This window comes from Myotis brandtii, unplaced genomic scaffold, assembly GCF_000412655.1.
Source record: "Myotis brandtii unplaced genomic scaffold, ASM41265v1 scaffold589, whole genome shotgun sequence".
Taxonomy (NCBI): domain Eukaryota; kingdom Metazoa; phylum Chordata; class Mammalia; order Chiroptera; family Vespertilionidae; genus Myotis; species Myotis brandtii.
Genome location: NW_005370220.1, coordinates 798,587 through 824,087, shown reverse-complemented (window position 1 = coordinate 824,087; position 25,501 = coordinate 798,587). Strand labels below are relative to the sequence as shown.

Below are 25,501 nucleotides of genomic sequence, written 5' to 3'. Positions count from 1 at the left end.
AGGTTAGCCTTAAATATCCTGCTCAGAAGCCTTGATTTGATTATTAATTGCAGAAGGGTTTCTCTGAGGCCCTTTATTTTGATCAGTTGACACACTCTTAGGCATTTTCTTATGGCATCAAATTTTCATGTACAACTAGACTTCTCCCAGAATTATAGGACTCATATATCCAACTGTATTCTGAAATTTTCTTTTGAAGTTTACACAGACACTCCAAAATGAAGATGTTAAAGTCATCATCTCTTCCCCAAAGTAGGGCCTCTTCATATGTTGCCTTACCTCTCTGGATCCACTTGGAATGGCAAGGCAGAAATATGAGAATCATTCTACACTCAGAGCACTCCCTATGTCCCAACATCAAATTCATCATTAAACCATGCTGGTTTTACCTCCAAAACATCTCTCAGATCCATCCCTTATCTCCATTCCCTGCCACCACATGACTGCAAATCACCATCATCGTTTATCTGGGCTACTGCAATAGCCTCCTAATTGGTCTCACTGTACACTTTAAAAAGACTGTTTAGTGCAAAAATTTCAAAGGTACACAAATTCTCTCTCCTCCCTTCCTCTCTGAAATCAATTAAAAAAAATATTTTAAAGAAGAGACTAATATAATGAACCTCCATATTCCCATTCCCTACAATGAGCAACATGTTACCCTCTTAGCCTATCCTTGCAGTGCCCTTTTCAACCCATTCTGTTTCCAGTATCATGTTTCTGAAGCTCTAGTGTTACCATGTCATTATTCTGTTTAACAAAAGTTCAGTGGCTTCCCATTGTCTAAGGATGATGTCCTCATTCTTAAATGGCCATAATATTCTCCGTGATCTCACACTTCACGCTGTCCAGCCACATCTCCTACCTAGCCCTGCACTTATAATTTTCCAGGCTCATTGGCCTTTTCCTTTTTTTAATTTTATTTCCTTAAGCATGCCACAGATTCAACCTGCTAATTCCCACATCACTTTCAGGCCTCATTTTAAATATCCCTTCTTAAGGGAAATATTTTCTGATCTGCTAGATGATGTTAGATGCTTTTCATTAATAGCAAATACACCAACCATAATTGAAAAAATTAAAGACATCATCCAACCAAAAAAAGCTAATACATATTGAATACTTTCCTAAATATTATCTAACGTAATCCACATTTATAAGATAGGAATTATTATTATTATCCCCATTTTACTAGATAAGGAAATAAGGCACAAAGAGTTATTATCTTGTCCATAATCACAGAGTGGGTGGAAACTGCCTGAGTCCTTACTTTTCCTCCTTGTTATGCACTCTAATGGCACCCTGGCTAGGATACCTTTGGAGAGCTGACCCTGGGCTAAGTTAACAAGAGGATGGGGTTAAATCTTATGCCCAGGGGGGACTGTCTTTGTGCCTAGTACACAGATAAGAGTAGCTGCAACATCACAAGTGTGAACGAGTTGTGGCATTCGACCTAACACCAACTTCCATTGACAACGATGCCTTTGAATGATGAGTATTAGTATGATAGGGCTATAGAATTCTAATTAGGTAATAGAACAATTGTTAGATTGTATTTCATTGAATACATTTTGCCAGAAAACATTTAACCCATTCCTCCTCTATTTTCAGGTGGTTGAAAGTTACTGCCCCTGTTAGTCATGGCTATTTACAGGGGAAATATACTCTGCCTAGCACATGAAAGCCTTCTTACTATATTATTTTCATGCATAGCACAGCTCACCCAAGTATGGAGTCATGGTCTTAGTGGGGGTCTTGTAAATCAAAGAACTATCAGAGAGACAAGGCCCCTGGACACAATAAGCATCAGAAAGGAAAGTTGCTTTCACTTCACTATGTGGGTTCCCATGACTAGAAGAAATTGAAGAACATAAATGATATTAGATCTTGAGCAGTATTTGGGGAAGTTTTCCTTTCTGCACACATTCTGATGGCATGATTTGGTAGGTGGCATAGGGTTAATGCAATCTCCTGAGAGTCTTTTAGCCAAAACTTGATTCCTGTGTGTTGCCCTTAGCTTTAAAAGGCACAAGATTCCTACAGGCTGAATTCTGATTCCTGTAACTCGTTCCCCTCACCATTTCCCACTCCTCTGTCAGAGGCAGCAACTTTGCCAGTCTGCTCTTCTTTGACTCCTAGTATTCTGACCTTAAACGAGTATCTCCAACATGTGTTTGTAAAACTGCTTTGGTTTACCTTGCCTGCAGGAACCAAGGACTTGCAGGTTTTTCAGTGCCCTCTAACCAGTTTTGTCCTCAAAGAAGAGGTCATAGCATATTTATAAGTACTTACCAGCATTGATATGTCCTCTGTAGTTTCTTTGTGCTTAGGATAAATTAAAAAAAACACACATTTATTTACTTTTAAACTTATATGAAGGGTTTTCACATTTAAGATGACTAGAGTTATACTCAATCTATTCATTTTATTTCCTAATTTTACCTAATATTACCAAATACTTAATGAACGCATACTGTTATGGACAGAATGTTTGTGTCCCTCTCAAATTCATATGTTGAAATCCTAATTTCCAATGTGATAGTATTAGAAGGTAGGGCCTTTGTGGATGATTAGGTCAGGAGGGTGAAGCCCTCTTGAATGGGAATGCCTTTTTAAGAGATTCCAGAGAGCTCCTTCACCCCTTCCACCATATGAAGACATGGTGAGAGGATGGCTCTCTATGAACCAGGAACAGGCCTTCACCAGACAGTAAATCTGCTGGCTCCTTGATCTTGTACTTGCCAGCCTCCAAAACTGAGAAAAATAAATTTGTTGTTCATAAGCCATCCAGCCCAAATGGACCAAGACACAATACTATATGCCAAGTACATTGTTGGTTGTAGAGTACAGTAATGAACATGATAAAAGTTACTGAGGTGATTTGACTGATAAATATTACTCATATGCTATATCTTAAAAAATAACTATTTTTAGATACAAATGAGAAAAACTTACTTATCATTAAAACAATGAAATTTGCTAATAGCAAATGAAGTCTTTCTGCTTGTCTCAAATATGTGGAGGGCAAATACCATACATAGTGCCTGAAGACACCAATATTAAGGATGTTTCTTTTTTTAAAAAATATTTTTATTGATTTTAGAGAGGAAGGGAGAGGGATAGAGAGATAGAAACATCAATGATGAGAGAGAATTATTAATCGGTTGCCTCCTGCATGCCCCCTACTGGGGATTGAGCCCACAACCCAGGCATGTGCCCTTGACAGGAATCGAACCTGGGACCCTTCAGTCCACAGTCCGATGCTCTATCCACTGAACAAAACCAGGTAGGCTTAAGGATGTTACTTAAAGAAGATGCCACCTATTTAAAAATGGCACAAATTTCTCCATAATATTTACTAACATTACATTGCCATAATTATACAGTAACTGTCTTGACAGTTTAACATTGCTTCTCCTCACACATATTGGCCTACACAAATTACATTTAGCTCTGACTTCATTAGAAACAAAGAATTTTTATGCTGAAGGCAATATTTATGCTGACATATTTGGATGTCATTTGGATATATCTGGGTGTATTTAGATTGATACAGTTGCATGCTGATTTATTCAGGGGATGAACCTATAACCTTCCTGACATAACCAGATTCTTAAACCAAACACCAAAATAAAATATTCATTATTTTTAAAAGTTACCTGAATCGATACTCTCTTTGCAAGGCCCATAGAGATAATAAAATGAATAATAATAGAATTTTTCTTTTGTATCTCATTCTTTACTAGGAGGAAAAAGAAACATTAAAGTAGATTAAACAAAGTATAATGTATAGAGAATAAGCTGTGTTGAATCCTGTCTCTTATGACTTAAACTAGATGACTTAATAAATTTTATCTGGGATTTAAGGCACCTCTGGTCATTGGATGTTGCTTTATATGGAAATAGAATTGAGTCAGTGAAGAGACACCATCTATTTGAACTATCCACCCAGTGGTAGGATATTAACTGGTCTGGTCTTGATACAAGAGATCTTATAAACTTCATTCATCTTCTCTAAAGTACAAAGGACTCTTTTCTACAGAAAAATTACACCACTTCCTCTCCTAACTCTTTCAGAATGGGGTGTCAGAGAAAAGAGATAATTATGAAAATACTTGGACTCTAAAGAGTTGTATAATTATAAAGAAAACTTAATTATTTGTAATTAAATAATCTTATGAAGTTGATCATTCTAAGATAGGTGATAGAACTGATAACAGTATAAAATATGTGCCCCTTCTCAAAGTATTTGAATATATAATTGGTTCAGAGCACTCACTGGAGGCTAAACTATAATTTTTAGATTATTTGTTCATTGACCTTGGAATTTCAGCCATCAAGTTTACAAAACTCCTTTGTAATATTTAATCTGTGGAAATAAAGTTGTGTGCAGAAAAGAAATTGGCTATGGCTTAATTTGGTTGAAATTAGAGACAAACTCTTACCTTTTGTTTTCCTAAGATCATGCAGGAATTTTATACAGTTTCTTCCTTGAAGACTTAACATTTATGGTATAGTGGTTTGGGAAGACATATGGAGAATCTTAAGAGGGCAGACAGTTTTCAAGCAAGAACTTTTAAGACCTTTGAAAAATCATAAATCAGATAACCTAATATTGGTTCTATGGTACTCTCCAGTTTTTGTGTTTATTATTTCAGTCTTCTGTGAATGATGATGTCATCAGATTCTCTTGATGATGAAATAACTAGATACTTGCAATCATAACAATTCACATGCTTATAACTTCTCTTTATCATTATCAGGGGACTGGATTTTGTCCCATTAAAAAACAAGTAGGATCATATAAGTTTCTTTCTTGTCAGTTTTTTAAAGCTTCATAATATACTAGAGGCCTGGTGCATGAATTTGTGCACATTGAAAGGAAATTAATTAGAAGAAATATTTTAATATCGCTATTCACCCTTTCTCTGTAATAGACATGTCAACCAAATTCATGAATGACAATGACAGATGGAAACACGCGTGCAATTGGCACCAGCAAGAGCTTTATATATATAGATAAACTTGCTTAATTAGACCTGCTTTCTGATTTAGCTAAACTTTTTCCAGCCCAGTGAAGCACCCTAACTTCTCTTTCAGGTAATTGTCAGCAACTCAGCAGTAAATATCAACCCGAAGCAGATTATTATTGTAGATCATGCAGGGAAAACAAATGGTAAAATATTTAACTGCAGCAGTGTTTGACTATATTCTGCACAGTGAGAAAACTTGAAGTCATTTTCATGGTCCACCATTTATTACTTCTTTTCAGTTGGGTCAAGTTTCTAAGCATTCTAAATCTCCATTTTCCAGCTAATAAAAAGAAAATAGGATTCCACTGAGTCTCCTATCTACCTACTCCAGAACTTCTGTGAGGATCAAATGAGATGAGGCATGGGAAAACACTTCAAAGACATTTGGTTAAAGTATAAAATGTTTCCACCTGGCTATAAAACAAGTTGTGTTCCTGGGCTGAAGAAACTGCAAGGAGGCTAGTCGCTAGGGAGAGGAAGCCAGGCATTGCTATGTGACATCATTACCTGGCACCCATAGCCACCATTTCAGGGCTGGGCTGGGCTGTGGGCCACATTTTGCTCCATAGGGGTCTTGGCAGTATCGACTGCGATTTGGTGGGGTATCGCTCTGGGGTGGTGGCAGGGCCTGTGCCCCAATTGGGGGAAGCCGAGTGTTGCTTTGTCGGCACCAGGTCCATGGTGCTGTTTCTCTGTAAATGGCCAGTGCGCGTCACAGCAGCTCCTGCATTTAGTGTCTGACCCCTGGTGGCTATATATATATTTAAATTGACATAAAGTATAATTTACTTAAAGTAAAAATAGTTTGTACACTTTACTGGCTTTGTTACACATGCACACATGTATGTAAAAAGCACCTTAATTAAGATATAGAAAACCTCCATTGCCCAATAACTTTTCTTGTGCCCCTTTGAGTCACTTAATGGTATCTAATAGGTCTCTGAGGCACTATTCACTTTTCTTCTAAATTGACATAAAGTATAATTTACTTAAAGTAAAAATAGTTTGTACACTTTACTGGCTTTGTTACACATGCACACATGTATGTAAAAAGCACCTTAATTAAGATATAGAAAACCTCCATTGCCCAATAACTTTTCTTGTGCCCCTTTGAGTCACTTAATGGTATCTAATAGGTCTCTGAGGCACTATTCACTTTTCTTCTATCTTTTTTTCTGTTCCTCAGACTTAATAATTTCTATTGTCCTATCTTCAACTTCACTGATTCTTTCTTCTTCCTGCTCAAATTTGCTTTTAAATCCCCCTAGTGAATTTTTCATTGCAATTATTACAATTTTCAGCTCTAGAATGCTTTATTATTTCTTTTTTATTTTCTCACTCTTTATTGATAGTTCCATTTTGTTTATACAGGCAGCCCTTGGGTTACATAGGACTTGAAGTACATCGTTTCGTGGTTACATAGCCATCTCCCATTTATTTATATATATAAAAAAGTTCCATCATTTTGATGTATGTACATATGTGCTTTATGTTTTTTTATTATTTATTTACCACAAGTAAAAGTCAGGAATTTTTATCTTTCTTTTAAATTTTGTTTACTGTTTCACTTCATTACTGCTGTGTACGTGTTCCATGTGACTGACGTAGGTGCTTTATGTAGGTGGGTTCCGACTTACAGCGAAAATCGCATTACGTCACGCCATAGGAACTGATCTCTGCTGTAACCCGAGGAACAACTGTACAGTGTTTTCTTGACTTTCTTTTTCCCAATCATCCTATAGTTTTGAGCATCTTTGACAGTTGTTTTAAAGTCTTTGTCAGGGTCATCTCTGAGAACAGTTTATTTTTTTCTTTGAATGGGCCATACTTTACTGTTTCTTTGTATGCCTTGTGATTTTTTAATTGAAATTCTACATTTGAATCTAATACTGTGGTAACTCTGTAAATAAGATAATCTCCTTTCCCCCGCGTTTAGCTGTTTTTTGTTCGTTTTCATTCATTGATTTTGCCTTTTTGGTTGTTGTAAGCTGTCTTTGTGCCAAGGATCAGCCCAAGTGTAACGTAAGGTCTTTTCAGAGCCTTTCCCTGAGTATGCATAGTCATTTACTAATTTTCCCCATGTATGTAGTTGTTTTTGAATGTTCTATTCTTTAATATATGCCTTCAAAGGAGGGAAAGTTGTCGAGTGTGTTTCCCTCCACGTCCTGTGTGGTTCAGGGTTCGGGTCTGAAAGAGGAGCCGCACACAAATGAGAGAGAGAAGAGACGAGATAATTGGGAAATATTGGGGGACCAGGCGGGCAAGTCCAGAAGGACTTCCACAGATGCTCAGGCCACTCCAACCTTTTATTTGATCTGGGGTAGCCCTAGGGTAAGGAGGTTTCAATGACACACAGAATAGCTCATCAGCAGACAATTTCCAGAAATAGGCAGAATATCTAATCAACAATAGTCAACACAGATTTGCATGAGTATCTAAGGAATTAAGTGAATTAAGGTGGGGATGATGCTTCAGCTACCATTATCTAGATTAACTGGGTGGTGCACAGCTCGACCTTTGCTAGGGCTTCCAAGGTCACTAGCTTTTGGGGGTCTCTACTCTTCTCTGCTAGTGAAGACGATAGGTGGTCTCTGACAGAAAGTGAAGGGAGAACAAAGGGGCACTGGCACTTTAAACCCCCTGGAAGTCACCTCAACTGGAAGTCACCTCAACTGGAGGGGAAAGGGAGCCACATGTGGCTCTTTGGCCCCTTGAGTGTGGCTCTTCCACAAAATACCGCAACAATGGGAGAAGGTGCAACACCAATGGCTGCTGCCTGTTTGTCTGTACCTCCATGATCAGAAGCAACATTTAGCAATCAGAGCACAGGTTCCTGATATGTGAAGGACAGGGCCCTTTACGCCCACCCTGGCTTGCATAAGCTGCATGCAAACTGCTCCAGGAACACATGCACAACTGCCTACCAGATGGCTGGAAGTGGAGAATGAGTCGCTGCTACTGTGTGAAGAGTTGAAATTAACCTTAGTTTGCCATTCAAGTTTCTATAGACTCCAGAGTTCCAAAATAGTTACATCAAACAGATTTTTGCCAGTGCAATTATTGTCTAGCTGAGGAGACAGATTTCCTGGTGCTTCCTAGTCTACCATATTCCCAGAATCCTCTTATCCTGGAAAGGTGTGTGTTTTTTCTCCCCAAAAGATCTTTTTACTTTTTAAATGTATTGATTTTTAGCCAGGCCAGCATGGTTGAGTGGTTGAGCATCGACCTATACACCAAGAGGTCACGGTTCAATTCCCGGTCAGGGCACATGCCTGGGTTGTGGTCTTGATCCCCAGTGTGGGATGCTCAGGAGGTAGCCGATCAATGATTCTCTCTCATCATTGATGTTTCTGTCTCTCTCCCTCTCCCTTCCTCTCTGAAATCAATTAAAAATGTATTTTTTAAAAGGTTATCTTAAACTTATTGATTTTTAGAGAGAGAGAGAGATCGACCTGCTGCCCCACCCATTCATGCATTCATTGATTCTTGTATATGCCCTGACCTGGAATCAAACCCAAAACCTTGGTGTATCAGTATGATGCTCTAACCAACTGAGCTACCACGCCAAGGCCTACCTGGGAAGGCTTTTAAAGTTCCAGTGTCTACCCCATACCAATTGAGTCAGACTCTTTGGGGTCAGAACCAGGCATCAATATTAGCTCTCCTGGTAATTCCAGAATGCAGCCAATTTGAGAACCAATACTTTATGCCTGCTACAAATAAGAGAGAGGCATAACTCTCTTGGGCTACTTTAGATTTTGGAGGCAGTGTCCCACACATGAGGGTATCCAGCTGCCTACCATTTGATTGATAACTGTAAAAGCAATGACATCCAGTGGGACCCTGGACAACAGAAAGCTCCACCGCTGGTCTAGGTTGCAGGCAAGTTGCCCTGCCACTGGACCTCTTATGACCAATTATATCTTACATAGTTCAAAGGGTCTGAAGTAGACTGTGATGATGGATGTAGACTGTGGCTGGCCTTGATTGAGAACTTACAGCAGGAGCCCACTGAATTCTAGAGCAAGGAAATGCCCCTTGAGCAGATAACCATTTTCTTCTAGAGTTACTAAAAAATTTCCCCTCTTCCTTCCTTGTCTTGACTTCATAGTGTTTGGGTGTATGCTGGATTTATTATTTATTTTATGGATTGCAGAATAGTTAGATGGGCTAAATAACCAAAGGAGAAACAGTTATTATGTGGAGATAGTAGACTCTGAGAAGCCTGGCCCTCTGGCATTATCCATGAATTCCATGGTCTGCTATTCAGAGAGGGGGCTGTGCTAGAATAGTGCATAATGTTTTTGGATTATGGTAGCAGGACATATTTTACCTGTGTGGGAAGAAATGATTGATAGCCAAGCAGCTCTAAGTGGAAATGTTGAAAGTTTTAGAGGCATCTAACTCAGCTCATAACTATAGGTCCTTGCCTGAGAAACTGCTCTATATTATAATCCACCCTCCAATAAACCTCTACCCCATGGCACAGCTGCTGGGAGCAGGAGTGGCTGCTGTGCCATTTGGGTTTTCTTTTCCAGGAATATAGAGTTTTGAAGGAAGAAACTCTGAGTCTGGAAATAGTTGGAGCTGGGTCATATTGGCAGACCTCTAGGGCAGTGGTCGGCAAACTGCGGCTCGCGAGCCACATGCGGCTCTTTGGCCCCTTGAGTGTGGCTCTTCCACAAAATACCGACTTCTGCGCATGGGCCACGAAGTTTCAATTGCACTGTACATGCACGCCCGCACGTGGTATTTTGTGGAAGAGCCACACTCAAGGGGTCAAAGAGCCACATGTGGCTTGCGAGCCGCAGTTTGCCGGCCACTGCTCTAGGGGAAGTTCATTCTTTTCTGCTGTTGAAGCCCTTGAACTTCACTGGCACTTCTTCATGAGCTGGTTATAGTGATGTGAACAACTAAAATTCTACACAACCAACTCCTAAAAAAAGAAAGATGAAAAGAAAAGGAAAAAGAGACCTGATTTTTAGTGTTTGCTTATTCCCATGGTGTAAATACTCCCACCATGGCTAATACCAAGCTACCACAGTGAAGGCACTAAACAGAGAGTTGGGAAGTATTACGTGCAACAGGCTCCCAGCAGGAAAGAACCAGCTTCAGTGCACCACTGCCTGGTTGTCAATTCTGCCTTGCATTCAGTGGAACTCTCCAGTAGCCTCTCAATATTCATTTCTGGGTTTAGGGGATATCAGTTCCTTGCAACCAAAATGTCTTTAACTAAAACACCTAGCTAGCATAACCAGCTTTTATTCTGAACAATTACAGTCAATTCATTGAAAGTGTGTTCTAACTTTGGCTGATTTTTCAAAGCCCCATACTTTAAATATTTATAGCTATTTTCATTTATATGTAAAATCCATAGCTATTTCTACAAACGGGCAGTCTTCACCAGGTCCAGAAAACATGTTTTTAATCACTGCAGTTGTTTAGAATAAGTGTTATCTTTGGAAATTCCTGCCCTCCAGTGTCCAGTATAGGGAACTGCTCTCTTCTTTTGTCTTAGCTGTGAATGTTATAGGGACTAAAAAGTGAGTTGGAAGCTTTTGACACTCATCAAAGACTAATTCCAGGGTATAGACAGGTGGGTATTATGCATATTGGCTCTCCTATATTTCTTTCTTAATGAAGTTCAAAGGGATTTTACAGCAGGGTCCCTCAACCTCATCACATTTTGAGCCAGACACTACTTTGTTGTGGTGGCTTTCCTGTGCATTTTAGGATGTTTAGCAGCACCCCTGGCCTATACCTAATAGATGTGAGTAGTACCCTCCCCATCCCCACCCCCAAGTTGTGACAACCAACAATATTTTCACTCATTGCCAAGTATCCCGGGGTCAGGGCGAGGGTGGGAGTGGAGGTGGTGATGGTGGTGGTGCAAAATCATCCTGATTGAGAACCACTGCTCTATACTGATGGAGCAAATTTGTCTCATGCACCACTGACCTTAAGTAGCACCGAACCCAGTACGTTATGCAGGTTAGAGCCTAAAGCTCAAGCTGCCCCTCCTGAGTTCCTGTACTGTGTACTACAGGAGGAAAATTTCCAGGTGCCAGATATAAAAGTATCTGAGTTCATAATGAAAAAATTTTAAATTTAGTTAAAAGCACTTCTTTGAGGCGTGATGGGAGTATATATAATGATTCATTCATTCATCTTGTAGATATTCGTTAAGCAGTGCCTCTGAGATAGGTGATGTAACAGGTTCTAGAGCTGATGCAAAGACAGACTATGGGCCTGCCTATAAGGAACTAATTATTCTAGAAGGTTCAGTGGGGGATATTTTCAGTTATAAGAGAAAACTCAATTCCAACTGACTTAAACGATAATGGTACTTTATTGGCTCACATGTTCAAAAAGCCCACTGGAGCCAGTGGCTTAGGGTTGTCATCAAGGACTGTGTTCCCTTCAGTTTTCTCTGCTCTTCCATTCCTATTGCCAGTTTCATCCTAATGCTGACCTCCCTTGTGGTCACCAGAGGTTAGCAGCTCCCAATGTTACATGCTTCCTCATTTCCTGAGGACCTGAGATTCACATTGATTGGGCTAGTTTAGGTCACCTGCCACCCCCAAATCAATCATTGCCACCTAAGCAATGAAAGGTGCTGATTGGCTTAGTCTGGATCTCTTGCTCCAACTATGGCACCAGTTTCCATTGAAATCACACAGACTCCGTATAAGAGACCGAGCATTGCTGGGAGAAGGAGAAAGAGAGCCATACATGTTGAGCGAATGTGGAGCCCTCATCCAGCCAAAGCATTCTCATGATCTTTGCTACTTTTCGCACCATTTGTGTGGGTCTCTGTAAAAGTTTTATCACAGTCTTCTGTGCTTTACATCTGCTGCTCCTCCCTCTGAAGTCTCATTCCATCTCTACTCCTCACAGTGATCCCCTCTCTTTCAAAACTCAATTTAAAGTCATTTCCTCCAAGTCTATTTGCACTTCATCAGACACCCTTCCCTCCTACACTCCTTTAGCCCTTAACTTCCCTGTGCCTTTGTTTGCTCAGCTTTTGTTGACTGCTTCTCAAACTTGGCTATATGATGAGTGTACCAGTGGTCAGCAATCCGTGGCTCACGAGCCACATGCGGCTCTTTGGCCCCTTGAGTGTGGCTCTTCCACAAAATACCGACTTCTGTGCATGGGCCACGAAGTTTCAATCGCACTGTACATGCGCACCCGCACGTGGTATTTTGTGGAAGAGCCACACTCAAGGGGCCAAAGAGGTGCATGTGGCTCGCGAGCCGTAGTTTGCCGACCACTGGTCTAGACCTACATTCTACTTCTGAAGAGTTTTTGATCGACTAAGTTCTTTAATGCCTAATAAAGGAATTGAGAGCTTCTGATGATGCTTCCTTGGTGTCCAAGGATATTCTTTCCATTGATTTTTAGAGAGTGGAAGGGAGGGAAGAGGAGAAACATGTATGTAAGAGAGAGACATCAATTGGCTGCCTCCCACCTGCACCCCAACTGGGGATCGAACCTGCAATCCAGATATGGTCTACTGGGTTGACCAGGAATAGAACCCTTGACCCTTTGGTGTGTGGGCCAAAGCTCTAACCACTTAGCCACATCAGCTAGGGCATGAGCATCTGTTTTAAAAATTTGCAAGTCTCACCTATGTTCTATCTTTGTAAAAGTCCACATTTTTAGAAGAACATGAGGACTTTTGGAAATCTAAGAATTTAAAACGCTAGAATTGACAATTCTGAATATCTTTGGGAGAAAATGCACAATCCATGACAACAATATACTGAGAAAATAATTTATTCAATTGTAAATCAGAGGAGTTTTATTTTTATTTTTTTATGTTTAAGAATAACTATTCATGACAATCTTGAGTTTGTTTGGGATTAAAATTTAAATGAATAAAAAAAAAATCAAGATTCCCTCAAACATAAACATCAGCCATTTAATCTTTCAGGATAGATAATTTCGTTGGTTCCAGACTTAAACCAGTAACTTTCCCTACTCTAGGATGTATTTCAGAAAACTTGAGTTAGAGAAAAGCAAGAGTCCTGATGAATGTGTAATCTCCTTTAAAGTCCACTTCTTCAGGATTTTTGTTGGTTTTGTTTTGTTTCACTGCATTGTGATTATTTTTTTGGCAAGAAGTGAAGAGTAGGAGGCACAGTGCAATGGTAGGAAAATGTAGGTTTCAATTTATCAAAGAAGCCCAGTGTGCTGAACGTCAAGCCAGCGCAATGATTCTTCAAATAAATCACTTAAAAAAGGAAACATGACTTTAACTGGAACACAAGCAAAATATAAATATGTAAATGTTGCCTTCTAACTTCCTTTATATTGAATTGCTTAACTTTAAATAATAGGTAGGATTTTATAACTTCTCTTAGAGAAGGGAATTGAATGTTAAGCTGTTCAGTTATGAGGACTGGGTTTCCCATTGCCATCCTGTCTGCTTTTGATATCAAATCAATTAACCATTTTATTAAATGTGTCTGGTTGTTACCTCAGTAGTGCAGATGGGGCAGGGGAAAATTAGGTTATTTGGAGGGAGGGTTTTTCCTCCAATCCATTCCTGATGTCAGCCCTCCAAACGGGGTACAATAGGCTGAGGAACTCTGAGGGTTGGAGCAAGTGGCAGTTGGACTTGCTGCTGCTGATTGTCATGAAGCCCCTGTCTGTAAAATTCCTTGCAAGCTTCTTCTGTCCATTTTAGGCCTCTGTCTTCTCTGACACCATCCACTTCTTCTGTCCAAGGATCTGAAGACACAGTTGCAGAATCTGGCAGACTGAATGTGACTTGGGCAAAACAAAGAAGTATCTTCCATTCAAGTCCCCTCTGCTCTGGTTGTCTTGGGATTAAGGAGGCTGGAGACCATCCACATTATCCCTGTCCCATTTAGCACCTGGATCCATGCTATATTTAAGTGCCAATCCATCTCCTGTGACCTCTCAGGTGCCATTGCCCAACCATGATCTTTCCACTCTCTCCTATTTCATGGCAAACTCACTTTGAGGCTTTGTTTCCACTTCCTTCAGATTCCCTGTGACTCCAAACATTTACCACCATCATAACCAATGGGAATCTCGACAAGTCTTTTGCACAGAAGCCAAACAACATCCTGAGAAAAAGACACACATACAACAAAATGGCCTGAAGTGGTCTGCTACTGAAACCATTTGAGGATTGCCAGGTAGACTGTGTCCTCGCTGCAAGTTCTGCTGTAAAGCAACCTATGTTGCTTTAGACTCAGCACCCTTTTCTCCAGTTCTCCAGTACATTCTGACATATGTAGAGTGTTTCTGGCTTTTTTATGGCCTGTGAAAATTTTTTTTAAGTTCATCTGATATATTTTCCCCAAACCCAGAATAGATAGGAAATCATTGGGAATTCACATCTGATTACCAGAGGTCCATGCTCCCATATTACAAGGCTGAAAGTTACGAGTAGTACTTGCTGGGTTGGTGTTTTATTAGTATTTTTTAAAGTTAAAATTAAGTGTTACTTTTCTGAAGAAGTAGCCAGAATACTCTCTCAAATTCAGAAACCTACTGGCACAATTTAAAGTCAGATATTAGTTCTAACCAAATTATATTCTTTTGTCTGCCAAGATACCTTGACAGTCTTAATATCTGCAGGCAGGCCTATCTGATAATCCCAGCAATATTCTGGAGATAAGATTTTAGTGGGCTTGTTGAGAAGGAAATACTTGTTTAGGTGGCTTTCATCATGCCACTCGGCCTCTATGTCATTTTTCTTGTCCTGGAGGATTCCTTTGAAACACTCCTGGGTGATGTTTAGGACCTGAATGGGTGTTCCTCCAAAAATGGCCGCATGATAATAAAAATCCCCCTCGCCATACGGAATGAAGGCTGCAGACTCCTTCCGCCTCTCATAAGTAAACTCAAGAGGATCTGCCTTGTACCACCAGGCTTGTAGCTGAGCCACTGACTGGCCGAGGGTCTCCACCCCAAAGGTGTCTTGGAAGACCTGGTCCACGTCCATGCAGAAGAGGAAGTCGACCTCGTACTGGATGTGGTTCACAATGTGCTCCCCAATGGTCTTCATGCGCATCATGCTGATGTCCTGCCACCTCTTCTCAGGCTTGACCTCAAACACTTTGAAGGAACGCAAAGGACCCAGCTCTATCAAAGGCAACCTGGAGACATCATCCATCATGATGTAAAATATGACTTTGTGGCCAACCATGAAGTACTTATTAGCAGATGTTAAGAACTCTTCCAAGTAATGCTCAATGTATCTGAAACAAAGAAGAACGGGATAAATGTAACCTCTGGGACTCTGTAGGAGACCATGTACTTTCTAATCATTTTGTTTGTATTTTGAAGTTCAAGAGACAACTATTTTTCCTCATCGCAGATGTATGTTTTCATGTGGAGAGACATCTGTTATTGTAACATTCCTGACTGCTCTCCACTGTTCAGTCACTCTGCCTTGGGGAAGTGGAGGGACTTATCTGACTGCCAATTTTGGAAAGGCGACTGGCCATGAACAGCCCCACCCCTCCTTTTCTCTCCTCTCGCTCTTGGAAACTGTATGTATTGGAGATAGTATGTATGCTTTGGGCCTTATAGGATATTTAGTGGTACAGGCACCGCTCTGATGTACAGAGGCCTGGAGTTTCTAGTGCAATAGCTGCTTTGCCTGAGTCTTTCTACTTCTGTGGTTCAATGTTAGGAGGCCTAGAGCCTACAGATATAAGCCACATTCTCCAATACCAGCTTCAACTGTAATGAAGATGATATTTACTACCATCTGCCTTACTTAGCCCTTTGTTTTGGTTTAGACTTTGGGTAGGCAAAAGGGATGTGGGTTCTTTTTTTCTTCCAAGCTTTATTGGCATATAATTGACATGTAGCACTGTATAAGTTTAAGGTGTACAAAGTGTTGATTTAATATACTTATATATTGCAAAATAATTACCACCTTAGTTAGCTAATACCTCCATCACGTCACATAATTACCATTTCTCTTTTGTGGTAAGCATATTTAAGATCTACTTTTTAAGCAACTTTTAAGTATACATAGTATAGTACTGTTAACTGTAATCACCAGGCTATACATTAGGTCCCCAGAACTTACTCATATTATAACTAGAAGTTTACACCCTTTGACTAACATCAGGGGGCGCTAATCCTTTAGCCTCCCTCAAAAACTCCAACCTATATATCCCAATGTTGCTACTACTCTATCAGATGCACCATGATGTGACCCTTGGGTTCTATGGGGATGCATTAAGCTGAACCATTGCCATTCTGGAACCCAGAGAATGGGTAAAGGGACATGGATATCCTTTCATATTACATATTCACTCTGTGAGCCTCCCACTGATCACCCAAAACTCCAACCCATTGTCCAGACACCACCATAATAAGTTCCATCCAAATATCAAAGCAAACAACCTCTGAGTTAGCCTTATTTAAACTATTTTTTCTCTTTTTAAAAGTCTTTATTTTTTACAACATTTTTAGGTTCACAGAAAAATTGAACCAAAAGCACAGAGTTCCTGCCCAGCCAGTGTGGCTCAGTGGTTGAGCATAGACCTATGATTCAGTTCCTGGTCAGGGCACTTGCCCATGTTGTGGGCTCAATCCCCAGTAGGGGGCATACAGGAGGCAGCAGATCAATATTTCTTATCATTGATGTTTCTCTTTCTCTCCCTTCCTCTCTGAAATCAATTAAAAATATGTTTTCAAAAATTTTTAAACAAAAGCACAGGGTTTCCTTATACTCCCCTTGTCCCTCCTCTCTCCCACATTCTTCTCCACTTACACCATTCAGCACCAGGATGGGGCATGTGTTGCAGTCAGTGTACATACATTGACACATCATTATCACCCCAAGTCCATAGTTTACATTAAGGTTCACTCTTGGTGTACATTCCATGGGTCTGGACAAATCTATAAGGACATGTATCTATCATTATGTATTATACAGAATATTTTCATTGTCCCCAAAATCCTGTGTTCTACCTGTTCATTCATTCCCCCAACCCAACTCCTGGCAACTACTGACCTTTTTACTATCACCATAGTTTTATCTTTTCCAGAATGTTGTACAGTATGGAATCATACAATATGTAGCCTTTTCAGATTGGTTCCTTTCACTTAGTATATGCACTTAAGTTTCCTCTGTGTCACTAATACAGATAATATTCCCATCTGGATGTACCACAGTTTATTTATCCATTCACCTACTGAAGGATATCTTGGCTGCTTCCCACTTTTGGTAATTATGAATAAAGCTTCTATAAACATTTGTCTGCAGGTTTTTATGTGGACATGTTTTCAACTCCTTTGGGTAAATACCAAGGAACACAATTGCTGGATTGCATCGTAAAAGTATGCTTAGTTTTGTGAAGAATCTGCCAAACTGTCTTCCAAAGTAGTAGTACCACAAGCAATGAGTTCCTGTTACTTCCCAGCATTTGGTGTTCCCATTGTTTTGGATTTTGGCCATTCTAGTAGGTGTGTAGTGTTATTTTAGATATTTGTCTGTTCATTCAAAAAATATCATGTTGTTGTCTTCTGTAACCCAGCTACATACTCTCTTGTAAAGCCATGGGGATCAGAGAGAAGAGGAAGGAGTAGAAAGATGGCTTGACCTAACTCATGCAAACCCCAGACTTATGCTCAGTGAATGTGGACTGAATTTAATGGGCTGATCACAGTACTGGCCAATCATGATGTCCTGTGAATAATAATAACTGGCACTTTTCACTTTGGTTACTGCTTGGATCCCTTTCTTTTTTTTTTTTAAATATATTTTTATTGATTTTAGAGAGGAAGGAAGAGGGAGAGAGAGCTAGAAACATCAATGATGAGAGAGAATCACTGATCGGCTGCCTCCTGCACACCCCCCACTGGGGATCAAGCCCGCAACCCATGCATGTGCCCTTGACTGGAATCGAACCTGGGACCCTTCAGTCCGCAGGCCGATGCTCCATCCATCGAGCCAAACCAGCTAGGGCTTGGATCCCTTTCTTTACTACCAAATTAAAGTGTACTTATAATGGTGGCCGCTAGAAAACTAAGGGTTTACAGTATTGAGTCTTTAAATGGAGAACATGTATCTGAGCAGTATAAAGAAGGACTTTGACATGGCTCTGTGGCTGATGGCCAGGAAATTCTTTGGTGTTTTGTACCTTTAAGAAAAAATTATAGTACCCTGAAGCTGAGAGACAATCCTGGGGGAGGACGTGAGCCACTGTGTGGTCTAACACTGTTTAGAGATTGAAGCACTGAGGCTGCGTTGTTATTTGAAAATAAACCAAACATCACACCTCCTAAAAGTCCAAATCCACTCTAGTGAAGATTTATTGCTGATGAATACAGTCCTCTCCTGCCTCAGAGCGGAGAGCACAGGGCTTTCACCGGATATGCCATTTACCCTTTAGTTCTGGAGAGTTGCAACTGTGGACAAAAAAGGGGGCTATACAGAATGTAAACCTGTATTGGATCACAAATTCCTAACTGGATAGATCATGGTGGGTAGTCTTGCCCCAAGCATATAACTTCTTTAGTAAAAGGTTTATTTTTAACTTAAGCAAGCCCTGTCTATTGTTTCTGTGCATCCAGGTTAACACACCTTTGAAATAAGAGTCCCACCCTCAAGAGAGCACATAATCTTAACTATCCCATACACCTTGCTTTCTTCCACCTTCATGTAATATTTCTTATATTCCCTCCTTAATTTCAAATGCATAAAAGAAACTGCAAAACTGTCATTCTCCAGAACATTTGAGGTCTTGCTTCTGGGCAATTGTCATCAGTTTGGGTCAAATAAAATCCTATAAAAATTCTTTATAGGTTTAGATGTTTCTTTCGTTGACATAACTGTTGGTTGAAGTCATGTGGGGCAGTTCTGTTCTCTTTAGAAACACCAGGATCAAATCAACCTGCAGCATGGCTGGCTTGTCCCCTCTAATGCCAAAGGTTTAGGTGAGCTGGGCGAGCATTGGCTTCCGACTCAACAATACTGATTCTTCTAGTAAAAATGTCAAAACTAGTTACCCTTTTCTGTTAGAGATGCTACCTAGGTCCCTGAGATCAATACAGTCAATGGCATTAGGACTTAATCGGTATGGTGCCAGCGATGGCTTCTGACCTCTGGGTTGGAGGACTTAGGAGAACTATCAGGTCTACAGAACTCTCCTTTAGGTGCTCTGGTGGGCAGAGCTCAAGCTCAGGTCAACCTGGACCTTCAACTCTTTGTACTGGGCAAAGGGGTCAACTTTCCACATGGCTTTCAGAAAAGGTACTGATGAGAAAGCCAGGAAATGGGGTTGGGGGGTGGGGATGGGAAGGAAATAGGGAAATTGAACGTTTGCTTTTGTTTTTTTGGGGGGGGAAATCTCCAAAAGAGCGAAATGCATTATATTTTACTAGTAAAACCAATATTACGAGCTACCAATTTCAAGTAAGAATGATTGAAATTTGGGGAGAAACATTCTAAACAAGGAAATGGAAGCTGAAAGAGGAACCTATCCAACTTTTAGAAGAGGAAGTTCTGGCCAGCCAAATCTCTGTGGGCCTAAGTCCTCCAGGAGGAACCGAAGGAAGAGTGGTCAGCCAGCTCCTACGTGGAAAACCACCAACCACACTTAGATCACTGAGAACCTGCTGTAAGGGCTTCTGTCCTTGGTCCTGGGTCTTGAAAGCATGGAAAGAAAAATGCACTAACCACTGGCATTTTTGGAATGTCCAGAGGAAGCCATGGAGATCGGGGTGAAGGTGGCTGTGGGTGAGTTGTATACTCTGGGCTCAGTGTGTGTAGCAGACATTTTTACCTATATCCTGAGACCTCACTTTGAGGTGGGAAGGAGTCCACTCACGGACTATGGTTTTCGTCCTCATCTTTTGGGGGTCTCAGCAGAAATGAGACGGAAATGGTCCCATTATAACATCCTCCCATCTGATCATTCAAACAAGTCATGAACAGCCTCTGTAGGCCCAGGGAGACCCTCACAAACATTTTGACAGTTGGAACAAGAAGTCAAGGTCAAGTTTAATAGTGACACCTACCTTCCGATAGCAAAAACCGTCAAACCCACGGTAATCTTCTGTTTGCCATAGTAATTTTCCAAGATGGCTCTGTTGTAAGTGCCTTCCCACACCACAGGTGCCTTCCAACTAGTCACTGTCACCACCTTTGGCCGTTTCCTGGTGACAAAACACAGAGTCCTGTGAGTGGGGACGGCTTGCTGAGGGGGGGCAGAGACTGTGGGCTCGGCTGGGATTTAGTGTCACTGTCCCTGAATCCTGGCTGGGTCATAAAACATTTCAGGGGCAGCCTCTTCCAGGTGTGGGATGGGGGACCCAGGTGCCCCTGGGGGCTGTGGCTGTTATGGGGATCTTCCCTGCTCATCTCAGAACCTCTCCCTTTTCCTGCTTTCCTTGTTCTCTTTTTCCTCCTAATTTCCTTTCGTATCTCCTCAGCCCTTTCCTAAGCCACAAGTGGCCTCTCTGGGTGTTATTATCCCTGTGGGTACCATCTGAGCCTAAGAAGGACCTGATCCTTGACACAGGGCGATGAGAAAGGGGCAATGAGCTGAAAGAGAGAAAACCATCTCAATGTGCCTTTCACCAGAAAAGGATTTCTGAGTAGGAACCTGGTTAGAGGCCCAAGAGGGCCCCAGACTAGGGGGTTCTGGTGTTATTATTTATTTCACAAACAAAGAGAGAGTCCTCCCCCCCCCCCCCCAAAAAAAAAAGAACGGACCCAGCAGAGGCCCCTATAGCTCAGGCTGGAGCACCCAGCTCAGACCATGGGCCTATTTTGGATTCTGCACTAACTTGTGCCAGGCACTTTCACATATATTTTCTCTTCTGGTCCTTGCAACAGGCCTGCCATGTAGTATGTCCGTTGTACAGGTAAGAAAACCAAAGCTCAGAAAGGTTTGTTAACTTGTTCAAGGCCACATAGTTAGTTGGCCACCGATGATGGTAACTAACACACACTGAGCACTTCCTTTGGGACCAGACACTGCTAAGAGCTTCACCTTTCAGAGGTGGGTGCTATTTTGATTCTCATTTCATCAATGAGGAAACTGTACACAGAAAGGTTAAATAACTTGCCTGAGGTCACATAGCTAGTAAGGGGCAAAGCTGGGATTTGAACCCAGATAGGCTAATTCTGGAGTCTGCGCCCTGAGCCACCACCCTATATCACTTCTTATGTGGACATTTACCTGCTATGCTGATAAAGCTGGGGCTAAAACCTGGGTCTGCCATTACTTACACTCAGTTTAGCTACTTCAGTAGTTTTATCACTGCAGAATGAGAAATGCACTTTTCCCCCTTTTGTTTTTAGAAGCTTATGTGATGCTTTTAGTCACACAAAACCCCCAGCTTTGTTGAATGACAGAATTTCACACACACACACACACACACACACACACAGCTTATAGTTCCATAGCCAACATTTCTGAACTTAAAATCTCCCATGCACTGTCACCTCACTGCAGTCCTGTTTTAGCTTGTCAAAGATCTTTTAACAGTTCTGACCCAGCCTAAGTTGTGCAGTTGTGTAGGAGCTGGACATCTGATAGGCAGGTAATATTAATTTCTTAAAAAAGGAAAAGAGGAGGAGAAGGAAAGGAAGGGAGCTGGTGTCCTGAATACTTATGGTACACAGGGGCTAAGTACTTGACTTTCAGTGCCTCAATTAATTCTTACCATGGATTATAAAATAGATGCTATCATCATCTCCATTTTACAAATAAAGTAGGGGTAGGATAGGAGAAAGGAACTTGGTCTTTAGCCATTTAATTTATAGGAGGGGCCAGACCAGGGCACTCAATCTCTCGATATACATTTTGGAAGTTCCTTCTCCTTTACCAGGCCCAGTGCTGAGCACGGGGATCAGAGAAATGAGAACCCCACCCCCTACTACCTCTTGAGAATCTCAGTTCTGACAGGTGGCCAGCCTGCTATACACTCCTCAACTGCATGACCACTCAGGCCACAACTTCTAGAAAGACTGAGTCAGAAAACCAGTGTTCAGTTTCGTTACTTGGTTGGGAAAATTCTTTGAGCAGGAAAAAAAAAGTAGCACTATTAAAAATTAATGTTTAATTAAAATGTCCTATTTCCCATCTGTTAACTATTAAATTCCACTGGCAAGTCCAATATGTCAGCACCCCTGACTAAGAAAAGGAGCCAGATGACTTACAGGCAGTGGCGGGGAGGGGATGGGGGACAGGATGAGATCAGTTTCCTGAATGAACCTCTGTATCAAGGTGTCTTAGTCATCAAAACCCAAAACCTCCCTCCTGCAAACAAGAAGTGACAGGTCAGGCCACACATGTGCAAGAGCAGAGCTAGCCTTTGCCACTCTCAACTGCCAAAGAGGTTCAAGGTCACAAAGATGGGACTCTAAAAGGAGGGGAAGTGCTGCTGGGAAAGACTCAGAGCTTCCCCAAAACCTTCCAAGCAGGGTACCCACCAAGTCCACCAGTATAGGCCAAAGGCGTCCCACAAATTAAAAGGGCTCCAGAACCAAAACCTACACCTACTTGTGAGATTGGTAGCTTTTTCATTGTATATACTCATTTATGAGAACATTGTGGTATCTATCCAAGTGTTGGGGGGAGGAAGTGTTAAAAGTCCAGTAACTGTGCATGCAGGTCAACAAAGATGTGGAATGCACACATTACTCAGTGAACTCCTTCTAGGCAGCAGCTGCTGGAGAGACCCAGCAAAGAGCCTATGGCAACAGGGACAAGGGTGAGGGCTGTGAAATGCAGATAAGATGATGTGGGAAGAATTTTGGAGAAAGAATTAACAGAACACGTTAATGAATTAGACTGTAGGATGGGTGGAGGAGGAGGCTGAATCGGAGAGCTGTCCCAGATCCTGGCTTGAGATGGGAAATGAGGAGAACAAGTGTGGGGTGGGATCACGTGAGACATGCAGAGACATCAAGCAGGCAGTTAGACACAGTCAGCGCTCAGAGGAAACCTTTGGGCTAATGATATACATGGGAATCAGTCTCACACGGATGGTCTCTAATGCCCTGGAAATGGATGAGAGCACATGGAAGATGGTGTGTAAAGAAGAGATGAGGATACTGGACTCAACCTCCAGAAGCTCTAATCTGTGAAGGCGGGAAAGGAGAAGCCCCTGTCAAGGAGACAGAAGGGAGAATGGGGAGCAGGAGGAAAAGTACGAGGATCTGGTGTCAAAGAAGCTGAGAGATCTTGATGTAGAAATGTGTACACAACATACTGTGATGTTTTAGGTAGTATACAGAAAAGAATGCATTTATATAAATATATTTATTTGTTTATTCCATTGTTGGTCTAGTCATTTATGTGAGAAACGCACTCTGGTGCCCTGAGAAGGCTTAAATTTGGTGCCGTTTCAAACCAATATTCTTTAAATACCTACTCTCCATTCCTTTAGAGAGAAGCTGAGCCATGCATGGGGGAGACTGAAGAGAATGACAGCTGGTGGCCCTCATCTGACCCTCCTCTCTGTTCCCAATAATTCAGCCCTGACCCCGCCACTCAAATCCTGCTCAGCAAAGCACAAGTGTCACCGTAAAAGTGTGCCACCCTCATCAGAGGGTGGCATTATTCAGGCTTACAGATCCCACTGCCACCTGTATTCTGATTGCTTCTCATCCTCCATCTCTACCATATATCTTCTGCTGAGCTTGGGCACTGCTAATAGATGGGACACACCGCTTGTGTGTGCACCCTCCCCCAAATTTATAAGTTAAAACCTAATCCCCATTGTTATACCCTCTGATTTTCTATTTAATTTCAAGTTTTTTTAAAAAGCTGGTATTGACCCATGAAGCTAGTATCTGAACGTAGTAATGGAGAGTAACTGGATCTGAGTAATGGATCTGAGATTTTGCATCACCGTTGCCATTTTACAGATGAGTTAACTGAATCTCAGAGAGAATTTTCTTGCTCTGACTCTCCATCCTGTGGCTTTCCACAACATGCTGTGGCCTCTGAGACCACAGCCGAGTATTTTGTGATTCACCTGCTACCACTGGCCAGTCACCGTGTTATTGTTCCAGCAATTGAGTCAAAACATCCAGACTCTGTTTCTCATCTAATCTGTCGTTAAAGGTCTAAGATTCTGTCTCCCCACTGAGAGATGTTCTCAGTGGCACTGTTGCCTACACAGCCCCCTGCCACCTCCCGCTGACCCATGGATTTGCTGCACACAAGGGACACTCTTACTCTGGATTAAACCAGTCGGACAGCTGAAGCTCTTCGTTGTCTTCCTTTTCTCTCTCTATGTCTTCTTCCTCTTGGGAATTGTGGGTCCTATGTACAAAGGGAAAGCAGGGTGAATAAGGCAGGGAGGGCATCTACGGTGTCAGGAAGTCAGTGACTGTCTGGAGAAGGTTCATAATACTAAATGGTTATGCATAAGGATATATTTTGGATAAAAAGGCGCAGTACCCGTCTTTGTGATGATGATCCAAGACAGCATAGTTAGCAGTTTAAAGACACAACAGCCCTCAGATTATTTCAGGGGCGGGGGAATTTTATCAAATAGTCCACATAAGGACATTTTATCTTATGATAATCTTTCCTACAACCTGAACTTCAGCCCAAGCCCCACTCACCCCCAACTTAAAAAACAAAAACCTTTACTGTTCCGTTCCCAACCATGAAATAGATTCCTTATATGATTTCAATAAGCCAGAAACATGAGTGACTGAGACGGCCATGGCCATGACACTGTTTATCTGGACTCTAAACATGTTCAGTCGGTGGAAACACAGACCAGCGTCTCATAGCCTTACCCATTTTCAAACCAGTTCGGAAACCACCAGCCCTTCTGACTGCCGCTGTCACCAAGTTCTGGGTTTCTAAGAAATGAAAAAGATGAAAAACATTTTTAGAAAATGAGGCAGTCCCAGACTGGGGTTTTTCCAAATTCCTTTTATGACAGAAAATGATTAAACAAAATTTTTAAAACTGCCGGCTGGTAAAACAAACAGAAGTGAAGCTGCTCCAGGTGAATGGGAGAGGCCAGGCCTGATAGTGCCCAGACCTCTCTTCCTGGGACAGCTCCAGCACTCACTCATCATCCAGGGAGCCCCGGCAGGGCAGGATGAGAGAAAGAGAATGATCGGGGGGAGGGGACGACAGTAATACATATACTCAAGTCTTGGATCTGCCACTTACTATTGTATGGCTATGATAGACCATTTTTCCCTTTCTGAATCTCCATTTTTCTCCTCTGAAAAGTCAGATAATAATACTAATACAGGGTGGGGTAAAAGTAAGTTTATTTGTGAGTCTACTTTTGCCCCACCCTGAATAGTAATAATAATAATCCTATCTAATAAAAGAGAAACATGGTAATTAGCCATACAGCCGCTACCCTTCCCATTGGCTAATCAGGGAGATATGCAAATTAACTGCCAGCCAAGATGGTGGCCGGCAGCCATGCACTGAAGCGAACAGGGAGGCTTGCTTGCTCCAGTGACGGCGGACTCC

The 25,501-nt window shown here is 41.5% G+C and overlaps 1 protein-coding gene across 5 annotated transcripts in view; it reads right to left on the bottom strand.

Moving 5' to 3' along the window:
• Positions 1-25,501, bottom strand: part of LOC102261921 (N-acetyllactosaminide alpha-1,3-galactosyltransferase) — a 61,745-nt gene that overhangs the window by 10,889 nt on the left and 25,355 nt on the right. For 4 of the 5 annotated variants that reach the window (XM_014550182.1, XM_014550185.1, XM_014550183.1 and 1 more), the window contains 4 exons: positions 24,802-24,867; positions 24,230-24,316; positions 20,055-20,192; positions 2,293-2,325 (listed from right to left, as the gene is read on the bottom strand). In XM_014550182.1, the coding sequence (XP_014405668.1) occupies positions 2,293-2,325; positions 20,055-20,192; positions 24,230-24,316; positions 24,802-24,867 (324 nt within the window). Of the gene's footprint in view, positions 1-2,292; positions 2,326-12,796; positions 15,272-20,054; positions 20,193-24,229; positions 24,317-24,801; positions 24,868-25,501 lie in introns of those variants that run through there. The other variant, XM_005879194.2, reaches the window with a different exon arrangement.